The 16,431-nt window shown below is 56.1% G+C and overlaps 1 protein-coding gene across 2 annotated transcripts in view; it reads right to left on the bottom strand.

The window, feature by feature from the left end:
• DTX1 (deltex E3 ubiquitin ligase 1) overlaps positions 1-11,296 on the bottom strand; it is a 34,200-nt gene extending 22,904 nt beyond the window's left edge. For both annotated transcript variants that reach the window (XM_049788803.1, XM_049788804.1), the window contains exons 1-2: positions 11,140-11,296; positions 9,687-10,580 (exon numbers count right to left, since the gene is read on the bottom strand). In XM_049788803.1, the coding sequence (XP_049644760.1) occupies positions 9,687-9,945 (259 nt within the window). In that variant the 5' untranslated portion in view covers positions 9,946-10,580; positions 11,140-11,296. The remainder of the gene's footprint in view (positions 1-9,686; positions 10,581-11,139) is intronic.
• Positions 11,297-16,431: the final 5,135 nt, after the last annotated feature.

The following is a 16,431-nucleotide window of genomic DNA, read 5'->3' as shown; positions in this document are numbered from 1 at the left end:
CTGCGCTCTGCAAGGACCCTCTCTCTGAGATCGGCAAAGCCAATCTCAGTTGGGGGTACCTAAACCCTGAAGGAAAGGGGGGCAGCGTGGGAGACGATCATGGGACTTCCTGTCAGCTGGAGCCAGGTTGTGGCTGAGTCGCGTGACTGGATCAGGCTTGAGTGTCCAGAGTGGGGGTGAGGGGTGCCAGGGCCCCGGGGTAACTTGACTGAACCCTCATCTGCCCACAGCCTTCGTGGAAGAACTTTTCTCACTCACAGGTCCTCCTGTGACCTGGGGTCACCCCATGCACCCTATTTGGAGGTGAGGGGATGCAGAGTGCAAGAGCCTGGAGCCTGCTGGACCTGTCCCCTCACCTTGGCCTGGATCCCGTCTCTTCCTGTGGTAGCTCTGTGCCTATGCTCGGGACGGGGACACTGAGGCACCAGGTTTCTCAGCGAGGAAGGGACAGGACTGGCACTTCCACCAAACCCAGACAATTCTCGTACCTTCTGCCACCGCCTCCATCCCTGCTATCTTCAGGGAAAATGGACCCCTGCCAACGGCATCAGTGATCAGCCCACTGGGTATGCTGCTCTACATTGCCAAGGCCTTCCGGGGCCCGTGTGACCCCTTCCCAATCTGAGGGTTTCTGAGTGCCACAACTGATAAGCCTCACGGGCAGCTGGAGAAACTGAGGCCCTTGGGAAGGCATGGAAGTGTGGTTGAGGCTGGCAGTGTGGCCTACATGCCCCCTCCCCTCTGCGATCGATAACCTCCGTGTTCAGTTTCCCCCAAACTCTCCCGGGGGGCTCCTCAAGTGAAGCCTCAGCCATTAGTGGTTCCTGCATGTTGGAAGGCGGCCTGGGCTCCCCAGAGTCTGTGGCCAGCAGGAGCATGCAGAGGTGGAGGCCTATGGGGGACCCCAGGCCTGTCGGGAAGGTAGTGGGGGGTGACTGCCAGGCCAGCACTGAGACAGGTGACCAGCTATGAGCTGGTTCCCAAACAGTTTTGCCCTGGAGGTGCTGGTGTGTGTGTGTGTGTGTATCTGTGTCCTACTTTCTGGGCTGGAGAAAGGGGTGCCAGGCCCCCTTGAGTCCTCTTATTTGCAGGATCAGATCCTAGGCATGGAAGCTTGAGATTGGGGTCTGGGGGGGGTGCATGGGCGAGGAGTTCACTGGCTCTGTCTCCTCCATCTCCTGAGACCCGATATGACCTTGGAGAACTGACCTTCCGTCTCCGAGCTCCTACTCCTCCCCATGACATGGATGCAATCCAATCCTGGAGCTCCTAAACGCAAAAGCCTGCTGAGGGCAGGGCATGTGCCACAGTGGCTTTACCTCAGTGGCAGAACACAGAGGGGAAGTGATTGGCCTAAAGTTACACAGCTCCTATTCTCTCCTGAGGGGACTGTTGGAATCTGTCCTCTTTTGGGGGGCCACCCGGTTCCAGCTCCGTGCCTGGGCAGTGCCAGACCCACCATCTCACCCTACCTCGTCTCCTCCTGGCCCAGAGTCTTGGTTCAGCCATCTCTGAGCTCAGCCCAAGTTCTGTTTTCTCTGGCATCTTTGGTGGGCTCTCCGCACCTGGGCTCCCCTTCCCCATGCAGCCCAGGACTCACGCAGGGTGGCGATGTGTGCACAGCACAGCACATGTGTGTGTGCAAACATGTGCGACATCTGTGTATGTGTGTGTGTGCGTGATGTCTCCAGCCTGAGAACCTCCCAGCGCCAGAGCTGGCTCTCAGCCATCTTAACACCTTCGCCCAAGCTGGCAGCGCAGAGAAAGGAACTTGGCAAAGGCTGGCTGCAGGCATGCAGAGGTGAGTAGCTGAGGGCACCAGGCTGAGCCTAGTGGAATGTCACAGATGATGGGCTGGAGGGGGAAAAAATGGTGGTGGAAAGATTTGTTCAGGTGCACACTGTCTTAAAAAAATAAATAAATACGGGGTCGGATCAATAGCACAGCAGGAAGGGTGTTTGCCTCCATGGACCCAGGTTTCATGGCATATGGTTTCCCAAACATTGCCAGGTGTGATTCCTGAATGCAGAGCCGAAAGTAAGCCCTGAGCACTGCAAGGGTGTCTCCCTACCCCAATAATAATATTGAGGGCTGGGGGAGATAGCACAGAGGTCCAGGTGTTGGCCTTGCTGGCTTCTTCCCCCTGTCCCGCCTGTGACACTACACTGTCCCCAGAGCATTGCTGGACAGTCCTGGTTCCCAAGACTGCTTTGGAGGGCTCCCATGTCCCCCAAATAATAGAGGGGATGGCTCAAAGGACTGCTTTGCTTGTGGGTGCTCTGAGTTTAATCTCCAATATCACATGCTTCTCCAAACACTGCTGGGAGGGCCGGAGAGATAACACAGAGGTAGGGAGTTTTCCTTGCACATAGCTGATTCAAGACAGACTGTGGTTCGAATCTCGGCATCCCGTATGGTCCCCCAAGCCAGCCAGGAGCGGTTTCTAAGCACAGAGCCAGGAGTAACCCCTGAGCGCCACTGGGTATGACCCATAAACAAAAACCAAAACCAAAGCCCAAACACTGCTAGGAGCAACCCTGAGCACAGAATTGCAAGTTGTCTTTGAGCTCTTGTACATGTGGTCCCCAAACAAATGTATGAATGAGCAACATTTATAAGGGTGAACTTCGGCAAATCTGCATTTCAAATCTCCCAAAACTGGGGCCAAAAACAGTACATCGGGGAGGGCACTTGACTTGAGAGCAGTCAACCCAGGTTCAATTCCCAGCATCCCATTTGTTCCCCTGAGCATTGCTGGATGGAGGTTCCCCCGAAAATCAAACCTCCCCCAAATAGCCAAAGATGGGCCATAAGAACTGTCCTCACCAAAGTGAGTCCCGGTCTAGCAGAAAAGCTTTTGTTCACTTATGGAGCCCCAAGTGTGTACAGAGCACTGCAGAGCACTAACTTTCTTGCATCTCACCCACTGCACAGGCTTGCTACCTGTGAACATCTGGACTTCCAGCCTCTGTCTGATGGGGAGACAGGGCACCCCGGCCCCAGAGAAGGGATAAGGAGGCAGAGTTGGACCCACAGCTGCTGGCTCTGAGAGATACTCTGGGGGCAGCTCACTGGCACAAAGGAAGCGTCTTTCCCCCCCCAGGAGAGGCCATTGGGTGTGTGTGTGGGGGATGATGGTGTCAGTCAGGTGAACCCTCACTTCCCTTGGCACCCACTTGCTGGGGGGGGCAGGGACAAAGGCTTGGTGAGCGAGCCCATCTGGCAGAGGGGAGACACGGCCCCTCAGATCGCGTCGTCCTTTGTTCTGCATTTCAGGCTGTGCAGTGCCTGGGCCCAGGGCCAGACCCTCCTGGACCTGCCACCGGCCTGCCAGGACAGTGACAGCAACAGCCAGTGATTGCCGCGCAGGTGGAGAGGTGGCAGCCTGGAGCAGCTCCAGGGCACAAGGGAGGGAAAGGCGCTAGCTCTCTGGAGTGGCTTTGCAAGGACAGGGCCACAGGGTGCAGGGAGAGGGCGGGGACAACGTCTGGCAGGTCCTGCACCATCCTCCCCCCCCCCCCCACACACACACACACATACTGAGTCAGGGCTAGTCTCACATCTTGCTTCTCAGCCACTTGCATCTCAGCCGTCACCTCTCCCACCCACTCCCCAAAAAAGGAGCTGCTGGGTTGTAACCCAGAGGGGGAAACTGAGGCTCCAAAGGGGGCTTGTATATCACAGACAACTGCAGAAAGGAGCCAGTGCTGGGTCTCGGGCACACGCTCAGTGCCTACGTCTGGTTGTAGGTGGCATCTGTGGGGCCTGGACTGTCCTGGGGGCACCCTGCCCTCCTCACTCCACTACCTGCAGTGCCTCCTACCCCTCCCTTAAGGTCCCTGCTCTTCCACCTTGTCTGTCACCACCCATTCTGGCTTCCCACCTCCCCTCTCAGCCTTCCTGCTTCTAGATTAGCCAACCGGGGTCTCCCCTGAAAAGATGGGGGTGGGGGGACACAGGAAAGGAGGGGCAGGAGGGCGCAGCTCCTGGGCACAGATTCCCTGGCCTGATGTCTCCCAGTTGGGCCTGTAGTTGCCCATTTCTGATCCTCTGAGCAGTCAGGCCAGCCGCAGCCTCCACCTGGCCTCTGGGACTGACTCCCCAGGGGCCTGGCCGTTAAAGAGTGCCAGCTGGTGGCCTGGCCCAGCCGCTCCCCCTGCAGCCCTGCCTCCCTGCCCAGCCAAGGATGGCTGTGTTTTGCCACCCAAGCTCTGGGTCTGCCTCTCTTGCTGTCCCCCCAACCCCGGCTCCAAGTGTTCTGCCCACTGCTTGCTTGTGTGTTTTGTCTGAGCCTTGCTGCCTAAGGAGGTCCCTTCCTCCAGAAGTCCTCCCTGTTCGACAGTGCACTGCCCCCCCTTTTTTGGGGGGCCACAGTCGGTGGCACTCAGGGGTTACTCCTGGCTCGGCGCTCAGAAATTACTCCTGGCTTGGGATATCATATGGGATGCGGGGGATTGAACCCGAGTTAGTCCTGGGTCAGCTGCGTGCAAGGCAAACGCCCTGCCGCTGTGCTACCGCTCCAGCCCTGCACTGCCCTTTCTTCCAGCCAAAGGAGCCCGGTGTAAGGCCTTCGAGTCTCTTTCCCACGCAGGCCGCATTCTTGGTGCCTTTCCTGCGGTCCCTCCCAGCTGGGACTGATTTTCATTTATGTTTTGCAGAATCCAAACATCCAGCTCAGAGGCTGGAGCGATAGGACAGCAGGGAGGGTGCTTGCTTTGCATGTTGGCTGACTCTGGTTCAATCCACAACACCCCAATGCCCCCCCACCCCAAACCTGAGGGATCCTTGAATACAGAGCCAGTGCAAAGTCCTGAGCACCCCCAGGTATAGCCCCCAAAATAAACAAGATCCAAGACTCAGAATGTCTCGGGCCTTTGGGGCAGAGGCTCCAAGTTGGCCACTGAATCAACTTCTCTGAACTCTGAGCTTGACTTCACAGGGGGTCCTGTCCTGCTTGGAAACTCCCAGAGAGGAGCCTGCCGTGGATGCCCTCCAGGTGAGTGCAGGTAAAAATCTTGGTTTGGATTTTGGGGACACACTGTGTTGTGCTCATTGGTCCTTCCAACTGGAGTGGGGGGGGGTCACTCTGGATGGGGTTTGGAGATGCAGGGGAGCTGGGGATCGAACCCAGGGCTCCTGTAAGCAAAGCCTGTGCTTGACCAACAGCAGAACCATGAGCAGCTCCCACCAAGAGCCTAGAAGTGGCCCGAGGGGCCGGCCTCAAGCCCCGTGACTGGCCTGCTGTAGAGGCTGGGTTCAATGCACTCAGGGGTTCCGTGCTTCTCCCCATGCTTCTCCCCTCAACAAGCAGCAACCACATGACCCTCCAGCCTGTGGGGCTATCACGAGGGAACAGAAAATAGGTCCAGCCCTGCCCCCACTACTTGTGGCCTACCTGGGCCGGGGTGGGGGCGCAGCAGCTTGCCCTGCTTCTGGGGGCCCCTATGGTTCCCCATGCCTGAAATCCTGCACGCAGTCAGGGCAGCTGGAGTGAAGGGAAAAATAGAGGACAGAGCTCGTGGCATGCAAGCTGCTCCCCTCAGTGCGAGGACAGGGGGAGAGAGAGACTCCGTTTCTTTCCATGACTGCCTGCTCCTACCCCAGGCATGCCTACAGGCATCTCGGCCCAATACGAAGCACTGGGAGGACTCAGAGGACACAGGGCACACGATGTGCTGCTTTTTCAGCTTCTGGGCTTCACAGAGGGCCCTGCCCCCATGGGGTAGCCATGCAAACCACCCGCAGGAGAGGTGAAGGGGCACAGCCTGAATAAACAGCAGCCCTCACCCCTCGTGCCCCCCCTGCTCCACCTGCCTGCCTGTCCTCCCCCTGCCCAGCTGCAAGAGAGAGGCCGGAGCACAGAGGTCAAGGAATGCAGAGCCCGCCTGCCAGTGTGTGCACCGACCCACTCAGACGGAAGGGAAAGAACCGGCCCCTTGAGCTGAATTCACACACAGCTCACCAGCAGAGGAAGCTTTGGGCATTTTGAAATGGCTGAGCCCCAATACAGTCATTCGTGACCTGTGAAAAACGACAGGAAATTCAAATTTCATCCTCCCGGGCGAGTTATGTTGGAAGATGTCCCGTCCAGCAATTTACATGCTGCCAAAGTGCATCCTGTGGCTAAGCCGTACAAGAGGCAGCTGAAACAGCTATTGGGGGGGGGGGGTCAATTAGAAAGCCTGCAGGTGCCTAGTGAAAGTGCAAGTACAGGGGGGCACATGGTTGCCTCCCCCCAGCTTAGGGTTCAGGTTCAATGAGTTTAGCAAGATTTTTGCAAAGAGGATTATCTTGGTAGAAGCTGTGTTCGTTTCAGTATATAGACGCGAACTTTTGGTTTTACAGCTTCATAATGTTTTACTGTGGGTGGGGGTGGGTGGGGGAGAGGGAGAGAGGGAGAGAGAGAGTGAGAGAGAGAGAGGGAGAGAGAGAGAGAGAGAGAGAGAGAGAGAGAGAGAGAGAGAGAGAGAGAGAGAGAGAGAGAGAGAGAGAGAGACGGAGATTTGGGGCTTCCTCCATGTCTCCTTCGTCCATTGTCATAACATGCCAGACCACAGACTGATCTCCCAGGAAAGGAAACTGAGGCCTGGAGAGGTGTGAGCACAACCTGAGGTACCTCCTTTGCTTCCCCTTGTATTGCCCCCCCCAGTCCCCTAGGGGCCCCTCTCTGGCAGTTCTGGGACTGGGTCTGAGTGAGCCCCTCCCTCTGAAGCCTTCCGGACATCTGGGGCTTGGGCCAGCACTCGGGTTTCCAGGCCGCCCTCTCGCTGGGGGGTCCTGGCCAGCTCCCAGTGGCCCAGCTGAGGAATTGGGTGTTTTTTTCCCTTTTCCTGCAAACAGAGAAAGGTGTGGAGTGATTCTCGGGGAAGGGGTCAGGGCAGAGGCGGAAGCTGTTGGGAGTGAGGACCCCAAGTCAGGGCTCCTGCCTGGTGTCTTCATCACACATCCACCCCAGACAGAGAGCTAGGGCTGCCTGGGGAGGTCATACTTAAGAAGGACCAGGGAGGGCCTGGAGAGATAGCGCATCGGCATTTGCCTTGCAAGCAGCCGATCCAGGACCAAAGGTGGTTGGTTCGAATCCCGGTGTCCCATACGGTCCCCCGTGCCTGCCAGGAGCTATTTCTGAGCAGACAGCCAGGAGTAACCCCTGAGCACCGCCAGGTGTGGCCCAAAAACCAAACAAAAAAAAAAAAAAAAAAAAAGAAGGACCAGGGAGAAGGTGGGATTGGGGTAGGGTCTCAAACCTCCAGAGGGACCTTGTTGTGCCCCCCTATCTCCACATAAAAGAAGAAAGGTCCTTTCTGGGCCAGAGAGATAGCATGAAGGTAAGGCATTTGCCTTTCATGCAGAAAGACGGTGGTTCGAATCCCAGCATTCCCCGAGCCTGCCAGGAGCGATTTTTGAGCGTGGAGCCAAGAGCACTGCGGGTGTGACCCCCCCCCAAAAAAAAAAAAAAGAAAAAAGAAAAAAGAAAGTTCCTTTCTGTGGCTGGCGGGTCCCTTCCCTGACATTCACCCAAACTTAGGGAACTTGGAGGGACTCTCGTTGGTTTTTTATTTTTTGTTTTTGGGCCACAACGGCGGTGCTCAGGGGTTACTTCTGGCTCTATACTCAGAAATTGCTCCTGGCAGCTTCGGGAACCGTGTGGGATGCCAGGAATCGAACCCAGATCTACCCTGGGCTGGCCACCTGTAAACGCCCTACCGCTGTGCTATCACTCTGGTCCCAGTGTTTTTGATGTTGATTTTGGGGTCACAGCTGGCAGTGAGTGTTCTGCCCTCAGAAATCACTCCAGGCAGGGTTGGGAAAGACCATATGGGATGCCAGGGTTTGAACCCGGGTTAGCTGCATGCAAGGCAAGCGCCCACCCTGCTGCTGTACTCTCTCTCTCTCTGGCCCGGTAAACTTGTGGGAACTCTGGTTTTGCAGAGCACAGGGCCTTAGCATAGCAGCACCACTGCCTGACAAATGCTACCCCCCAGATTTTGGGATCTGTGTTTAGAAACCACATCGATGCCCATCCCTGAATGGCTGGTTTTTGATTCTGAGATTTACAGCTGATGAGGTGTGTGTGTGTGTGTGTGTGTGTGTGTGTGTGTGTGTGTGTGTGACAGAGAGAGAGAGAGAGGAGAGAGAGAGAAGAGAGAGAGAGAGAGAAAGAGAGGAGAGAGAGGGAAGAGAGAAGAGAGAGGAGAGAGAGAGAGAGAGCGAGAGAGAGAGAGAGAGAGAGAGAGAGAGAGAGAGAGAGAGAGAGAGAGAGAGAGAGAGGCTAGACCTCTACCGAGGACACATATGTCCCCTCCTTTGGCCTGGCCCCACAGGAAGTTTATGCATGACCATCCTATATGCACGAGGCCAGAAAAGACTTTGAGAGACTTGTGGGATTGACTTGCTTGTGTTTCCTGATCCCGGGACCTCTCCATGGGAGTCATGCAAAGCTCTGGCATGGTGCCACCCTCCAGAAGCTTCTGTCATGGCAGCAAGGTCGGCTGAAGCCAAGCACCTTCACCTGGAGTCACAGGTGAGCTTTACAAGGTGGCGAGGGGCTGGAGAGATAGCACAGTGGCGTTTGCCTTGCAAGCAGCCGATCCAGGACCTAAGGTGGTTGGTTCGATCCCATTGTCCCATATGGTCCCCCGTGCCTTCCAGGAGCTATTTTTGAGGCCAGTGTGGTGGCGCTAGAAGTAAGGTGTCTGCCTTGCCAGCGCTAGCCTAGGATGAACCGAGGTTCGATCCCCCAGCATCCCATATGGTCCCCCAAGCCAGGAGCGACTTCTGAGCACATAGCCAGGAGTAACCCCTGAGCATCACCGAGTGTGGCCCAAAAACCAAAAAACAAGGTGGCAAGGGATGCCGAGACGCACGGAGGTCCGCTTTACGTGATTTCCATGAATGTAAAATTCAATAGCCACGTATGTACAGGGAGCTGGAGGCCAGGTAGGCGTCCACCATCTCAAGGCTGTCCTGGGGGTTCAGAGGGACTGTCCCTCCTCACCTCGCAGCTGGTTCTGGGGTGGAATCTGCAGGAGACCCGCTTAAGTGGTTTAGGTTGCACTTGGCATCACCCTATGCGTTTCTCCCTGAAGCCACTGGGCAAGATCAACTCTACATGGCCCCCACGGGGATCTAGAACTGCAGGGAGGGACCCCACTGTTCTGTGTCACTATCATTGGCAGCCACACAGCCACCACACCTCTCAGCAGCACCTTCTCCCGAACACACTCCCCCATGGCCTTCAGCAACTCTGCCCTGGCCACCAGCATCGCCTTCACCATCCAGTCAATACCGCCATGTCAACCAACAGTCTCCTCCGTCCTCCGCTGTCCCCACCCACACCTCACCCAGCCAGAACCCAGATCAGGGCCTGGGCTCTAGCACGAGGAGCTGAGTCCATAGCCCCTCCAGATCAGCACCCTCGACTTCTCCACCCGCCTAATGGGTTTGCTAGGAACAAACCCAGCGCCGCCAACTTTGGGGACAAAAGTCGCCTTCTGCCCTCCTGGGGATGGGGAGAGGGCCACTGCCCAACAGGCTCTGTGTACCCAGTTTCTGGAGCTTGTATGACATAGATTCAGCCCCTGGCACAGAGGAGCCTACAGAGGCCCTCGGAGATGCTGCCACTGGCCCCAGAGGTGGCACCAGATTCACCCCACTGGGCTCTCCGGGCCAGCCAGGCAGAGACTCACCGGTGTCCTGGCGGAACTGGTGCATGGACTGCAGGTCGATTATGTAGGGCACAAGCTGGGTGTCCACCTGCCCCAGGACCACGGAGCCGCGCGCGTCCTCCTTGAGCACGTTCTCGATGTGGTGACACACGGTGGCCGTGTAGGGCCGCCAGCGGCTGTGCTCGTTGAGCCACTCCCACACCACCACGCGGGCCACGTTCTGCGGGGGGAAGCCCAGGCCGCTCCCCGGCACCATCACGCCCTGGCCAGGCCGAGACATAGTCGCTGAGGCCTCAGGGGCCAGCGCAGCCTTCCGAGAAGGGCCCAGCGGCGGTGGTGGCTTCTGGGCCTGGTGGCTGGAGGAAGGGAGGGCAGGTCCTGGGCCCTTGTCACCAGGGTCCGAGGACAGCGTGGCCTCCTTCCACTCCTTCCAAGCAGGCTCCTGGGTCTGGCAGCTAAGTCTCAGAATGGAGAGGTGAGCAGATGTGCAGCCGGTGCACTGCTGGGGTCCCTAATCAGGACAGCAGTGGGGTCCCCCTGGCCTCAGTCTCCGCTGGCTCCTGTCCTCCTTTCAGGCCACGCTGCTGCGGCTCTCTGCGCCGGTGGCAGCCCTGCGCCCCGGGTGCCCCCGCTGCGTTCCAGACCTTGCGCCTAGTCGGCTTCCAGGGGCGACAATCGTCCCCACCCCCGACGGCTCCTCGGGCCCAATGGGGCTGGCCCTGGGCCCTGCCGCGGGGGGCCGGGTTCCACCAGGTTCTGGAGGGCCTGGGTGGCTGCAGAAGGCCAAGGGGAGGGGAGGGGTGCGGCGCGGACCCCGGGGCCTCTGGCGCGCGAGGTTTGCGGCTCTGCGCCCCGGCGGGGGTGCCGAGAGGGGCGGGGGCCGTGGGCACGCCCCACCCCACTCGTGTTCGCGACCTGCGTGGAGACAAGCAGGGGAGAGGGCCCCTTTAAGAGGAGAGCGCAGCACCCCTCCCCCGTTCCCGGGAGAGCGAGATTTGGAGAACAATGGGGAGCCACTGGGGGGTGGCAGCCAGGGGGGTTGGCGGGGGTCGCGGGGCTGCCGTTCCCTGGGGCCGGTGCAACAGAGTACCGAGCCCCCGAGGTCCCCAGCCTCCCCTTCGGGCTCACTGCACCCCCATCTCAGCCACCGGGCGCTCTCCAGCCCGCGGGGCCCGCACCAAGGCCCGGGGGTGCAGGGCGCGCGGGGATGGATGCGTTGCGCGCGGGGGTGCGCGGGGTGGTGGCTGCGCCTTGGAGAGGCCCAGGGGCCCTGGAGTCTGGGGTCGAGTCTCCCTCCCCCAGAGAGGCGAAGCCCCGAGTGGGGAGTGGGTGCCACCTCGCGCCTTTGGGGGTGCAGCCTGCCCTCCCGCCCTGCGTCCCCGGCCAGACCTCCCCAAAGCGCGCGCGGGTCCCCGGGCCGGGCCCGCAGCCCACCGGAGCCGGAGCCGGGGTTTTGGGGTCCCGCCTGCCTCACCGCTTCTCCGCCTCCTTCTTCTTTCCCCGCTGTCACCCCGCGTCCTCGGCTCCCCCGGGTGGGTGTCACCCAGCGGTGTCGCCGGCGCGCAGACAGACCGACCGACCGACCGACGGACGCGCGGCTCCCGCGGGTGGGAGGCGGCCGCGGCCGCGCTCGGCGGGGGAAGGAGGAGGGCGCGGGGAGGGAGGGAGGAAGGGGAGGAGACAGATGGGCCCTCCGAGGCGCTGGCGCTGCCGACACGCGGGTCCCCGGCGCCCCAGATCCTCCCTGCACCCGCCTGGGAACCCCTCAGCGGAGTGGCCAGGGCGCACGGATTGCTACGGTCCCGCACCCACCCCCGAGTCCAGGTCTGGCCTGGCACTCAGTAGGTGCTCAGTAAACGTTTGCTGAGGGTTGACAGACAGCAGCCGGCTGTCCACTCCCATTGTGGACTAGTGGGGGGCGGGCAGAGGAGGGCTGGGGAGCAGAGGAAAGATTGAGGCCCAGAGAGACCAAGAAATGGTCCCTTAGGTCACACAGCAGTTTGGAAGCATGCCAGGCACCACCTTGCAGCTTATAATCAACACCCTTTCTTGGGCCTCAGGACCCAGCTGACCAGCCCAGACATCACTGGCACAGCTCACTCACCCCTCTTCCCAGGGCAGTGAGTGAGGACTGGAGCAGACCTGGAGGCGGGGATCATGTGGGGAGGACAGAACTCTGACTCCCCTATTGCTGCAAACAGTGTTCACTGATTGGGGTGGGGGACGGGACAGTGGGTGAGTGGGTTTCACTAACGGGGAGACTCAGTGCTTCTGATGGGGGGACAGTGGGTGCTCACTGATGGGAGAGGGGCCTGGACAAGGTAGGTGCTGAGGCACCCAGGGGTCCCTCTCCTCCAGCTGACTGGTGGCAACTGAAGACACACACACACAGACTTGGAAAGCACCACAGATACCCAAGGTTTGTGGGCCTTTAGTTTGGGGGAGATGAAAGATACTTCTGGGAACTTCAACCTGGCCAGCAAGTGGGGGCCTGCCCCGAGCAGAGACACACCATGTTCTCCAGGCCAGGGCAGCTGAGATAAACTCTGGGAGGTCAGGGCCAGGCTGCCCAGAGGCCTTTTCCCAGAATTGCTCTAATTCCCCAGTCAGCTGCAGTGACCACTCCCTCCCATCCCTCTATGTTCTGGAGACAGGCCTGAAGAACTTTCTAGAATGAGTCAGTGAGGTCTGTTGTTGCCTGCATAGGCAAAGACCATGGCAGAGAGGGCTGGTCTTCCAGAATCATGGTGACCCCCCCCCCCCAAGACGGCAGCCTCCAGTGATGGTGGCCCCTGTGATGGCAACTCTCAGCAATGTCTAGCTGATTTTCCTTCCCCAGTGCAGACAAAGTTATGATTTTGGGTATTTTTCTGGGGAGGCGACTGCTGACTTTCTGCAGATTCTTTTCAGGGGAGGCTGTGAGCTGAGAGATTCAGAGCCAGTGTCCACAAAAAGGTTCCAGAAGGAGGTCTTGGGAGCATATGGGAATTTCCCAGCAAGTTAAGAAGATTCCAAATTTCTAGATTGTATAAATCTAATTATTATTTATTACACAGGTGCCAGGGATCAATTCTCAGGTCTTATCTAAGCAAATCACATGCTCTGTTGATGCAGAACTATATTCCTGGTACTGTCTAATGCTATTTCGGGTCTCCCTATATGGTCCTTCCTCCAGAAAGACTTCCCTGAACTTATCTTTTGCCTATGTTCCTTCCCATTTGTCTTGCTGTGACGCCTGTATCACAATTAACTATGTCAACAACTCTGTTTCCATGAGAATAAGACATTCATGAGGTCAGAGACTTGGTCTTATTCGTCTTTGTTTGGTATGGCTGCTACATATCACACTATAATGGTCATCATTTGTTTGGAGTTTCTGTTAGGGACCTTACAAAGTCACTTACAAAATATTGTTTTTCACAATTGCCCCCATCCACTCACAATCTGTCCATTGATCAATTCACCCATCCAATTATCCATCCATCCATGATCTAACCATCCATCATTCCAACTGTCATTTTCCATCTATCTATCCACCATCCATCCACCCAGCTATCCACTGACCATCCACTCACCTGTCATCCATCTAACCACTTGTCATGCCAGCCATCCTTCAACTCTATACCCAGATATCCATCAACCAATTCATCCGTCTGACCATTCATCTCTCATTTTGCTGATTCAATCACTGTCCACCATCATCCATCTAACCATCCATAATTCTAACCATCCACCCATTTTTCATCCCTCCATCCATCCATCCACCCACAATCCGTTGATCCATCCATCCATCTGGCTGGCCAGCTTCACTTTACAAATAGGTTAAGTAACTTGCCCATGATCCCACAGGGAGTAGGTGTCAGGGCTGGGGTTTGAATTATAAGCCCTTCTGAACTTCCTCTACCATCACACTGTCTCTGTCTGCTCAGTCACTAATGAACACATCCAAAAGTGGGACTTTTATGGGTCCTGTTAACTGTGTCAGGCTAATATGGAGGCACCAGGGTTTGCGCCCAAGTATACTGGAAGAAAGGAATTCCAGGAGAGGGAGGAAATTTAACCTTCAAGGAAACTACAATGCACTAGGGAAATGCCTCAGTGGAAAACCAATAAGATAAAAATCAATCCATCATGAACTTTGTTTCCTGAGTTTGCATGTAAATCTGATAGTCTGAGAGATAGCACCCCGTGTTTCTCTCTGCATATGTTCCTGTCTTGTTCCTGTGTGGCCATGAGACTGGCTGAGGTTGTTAGTCCAGTAAAATCCAACTCATGAGACATGGAAAATGATGCTGATAATTTTTGAGATCTCTGAGACTGGACACATGGATTTAAGCTGCACGTGAGGGTCACACAGATTTTCTCAGTGTTGTGATCCTCAGTGGTCTCAGTTAAAATATAGCATCACCACCAGAAAGAAATTGAGCCCAGGGTTTGCTTCACTTCAAAACAGTTGTTGATGCTCTTGAGAGCATAGGCCAGGACCTTCTTGAGAACCATTGGGTGACAGGGAAAAGTGGAACTAGATGAACTCATTTTATTTGTTCTCTTATCCCTCATCCATCCACCCATGCAACCATCTACAGTCCAACTACTCAAACATCCACCCACACATCTTAATTTATTCATCCATTCATCTACATATTTATCCATCTGTCTATCTCCATCTATCCACTCAGCATCCATCCATTCACCCATCCATTATCATCTATTCATCCCTCTCCTTATCTTCTGTAATTCATCAAAGTAGGTACTTCCTCTTTCCATCTGACCCTCCCAGCTACCCACTCATCCATTCATTTTTCCACCCATCTATCCACCCATTTGTCACCTACCCACCATCATTTATTCATCCATCTATGCACTACCATTCATCCACCCTCCCACCTATCCATCTACCCACCCCTCTAGTCATCCACCCATCCACCATACATTCATTCATCCATTTCTATCTTTTTATATGTACATTCATGTACCAATAAGTTTTTTCTTCTTCTCTTCTTACCTTCTTCTGTCCCTCTCACCATCCACCCATCCATCCACCCCTGTCCACTCACCTATCTATTCATCTATTCATCCATCATTATCCATTTACCCATCTATCCACCCACCCACCTATCATCCATCCATCCACCCACCCATCAATCTACCCACCTATCCATCTGTCATCCACCTACCCAACCATCCATCCATCTATTCATCCATATACCCATCCATCATCTATCCATCATCCATTCATCACCTACCTATCCATCATTCATCCATCATCTATCTACCCATCAATCCATCCATCCATCCATCCATCCATCTGTTATCCATCCATTTATCCACCTATTCACACACCCACCCACCCATCCATCTGTCATCCATCCACCAACCATCCATCCATCTACCTATCTATCTTTTCATCATCCATTTATCCATAAAAATTCAGCCATGCCACTGTGCCAGAATTTGTGCTCTGAGCCATGGTACCATGAAAAGGAAAGTGTTGTGATTCTTGTTGTCTTGTACTGAGTCTAGTGGGAGAGGGAGACATGGACCCAAGTGTCACATAGACCAGAGAATTCTGCAGGACCCCTGGAGGAGCTGAGGGCCTCTTCAGGGGTCCCACCAGGTCTCAGGAGACAGGGAGTTTCTCTCCTAGGGGGGACATTTCTACACTTCCTAAGGGACTCACCATCTTTACATGACTCAGTGGGTAGGAGAAGCAGCATCTAGGCAAGGAAAAAGCACATGCAAAGAAAGGTCTGGGGGCAGGATAAAACAATAGAGAGGAGACGGAATGGCCCCTGAGCGTGGAGTGGGCATGTGGAAGGTGACTGTGGGAGCCCTTGTGAGTTCTGGCCGGACTTTGGGCCTTTAATCTTGAGAGCCTTGGGGAGATCTGGGGGGACAGAATGACAGATTTGCCTCTGCAAGAACCTGAAAGTAGCTAGACTTTATTGAGCACCTATTGTACTCCCTTCCCTGGGCAGGGCTTTCTGGGGCCAGCAGTGGGAGATGGAAATGTGGAAGCTTTTCTGAGGGGTCCCTAGACAGGGTGAGTGGCTCGAAGACCATCTAGACTGGGGCCTGCCTGGGACACAGCCCTGAGGCAGACAGCACCACAGCGCCCCCTGGAGGAGCTGCAAATGAAAGCTTTGCTGACCTCGTTCTGCTCAGCTGGAGGGGAAAGAGGTTTTTAGAACACTTGTCTGGGAGGCATGGGGGCAGGCCTAGGTTCTGTGGAGCCAGAGAAGGTCCCGGGAACTGTGGCTGAGGTGGAAAGTTTTGTTGCTGACTGAGAATGAGGGGGCATGACAGATCCCATGCTGGTTTTGGGGAAATGCCTGACTCTGAGGGTGCAGGGTTTAGGGGCAGATTTAGCAGGATTTGTGCGGGGCTTGGGTATCTAGGGGCGAGAAGAGCCCTCCCCCCCCCCCCCCCGTTAGGGTCTGTTTCTTACTCTGTATATCTGTGAAGCAGACTTTGTGCAGAATTTGCCTGTGGGGTACAGAGAACAGTAGGGGTACTGAGGGTAGCTGGGGAAGGATACCAGTTACTGGTTTCCACAGGCACCAGGGACTTTTACATTTTATTTTTAGGGGTTCAGGGCCTCATTTGGAGGTGCTGGGGGTGACTCTCAGCTTTGGGCATTGCTCCAGGTGGTGCTTGGGGAGTGTGTGTGTGTGTGTGTGTGTGTGTGTGTGTGTGTGTGTGTGTGTGTGTCCCTGTGGTATTGGGGATCCAGCCTGGGCCTCCCACATGCAAAGCTGTGCTCAGT

Source organism: Suncus etruscus, chromosome 15 (assembly GCF_024139225.1).
Source record: "Suncus etruscus isolate mSunEtr1 chromosome 15, mSunEtr1.pri.cur, whole genome shotgun sequence".
NCBI classification, from domain to species: domain Eukaryota; kingdom Metazoa; phylum Chordata; class Mammalia; order Eulipotyphla; family Soricidae; genus Suncus; species Suncus etruscus.
This window is presented reverse-complemented; position numbering and strand designations above follow the sequence as displayed.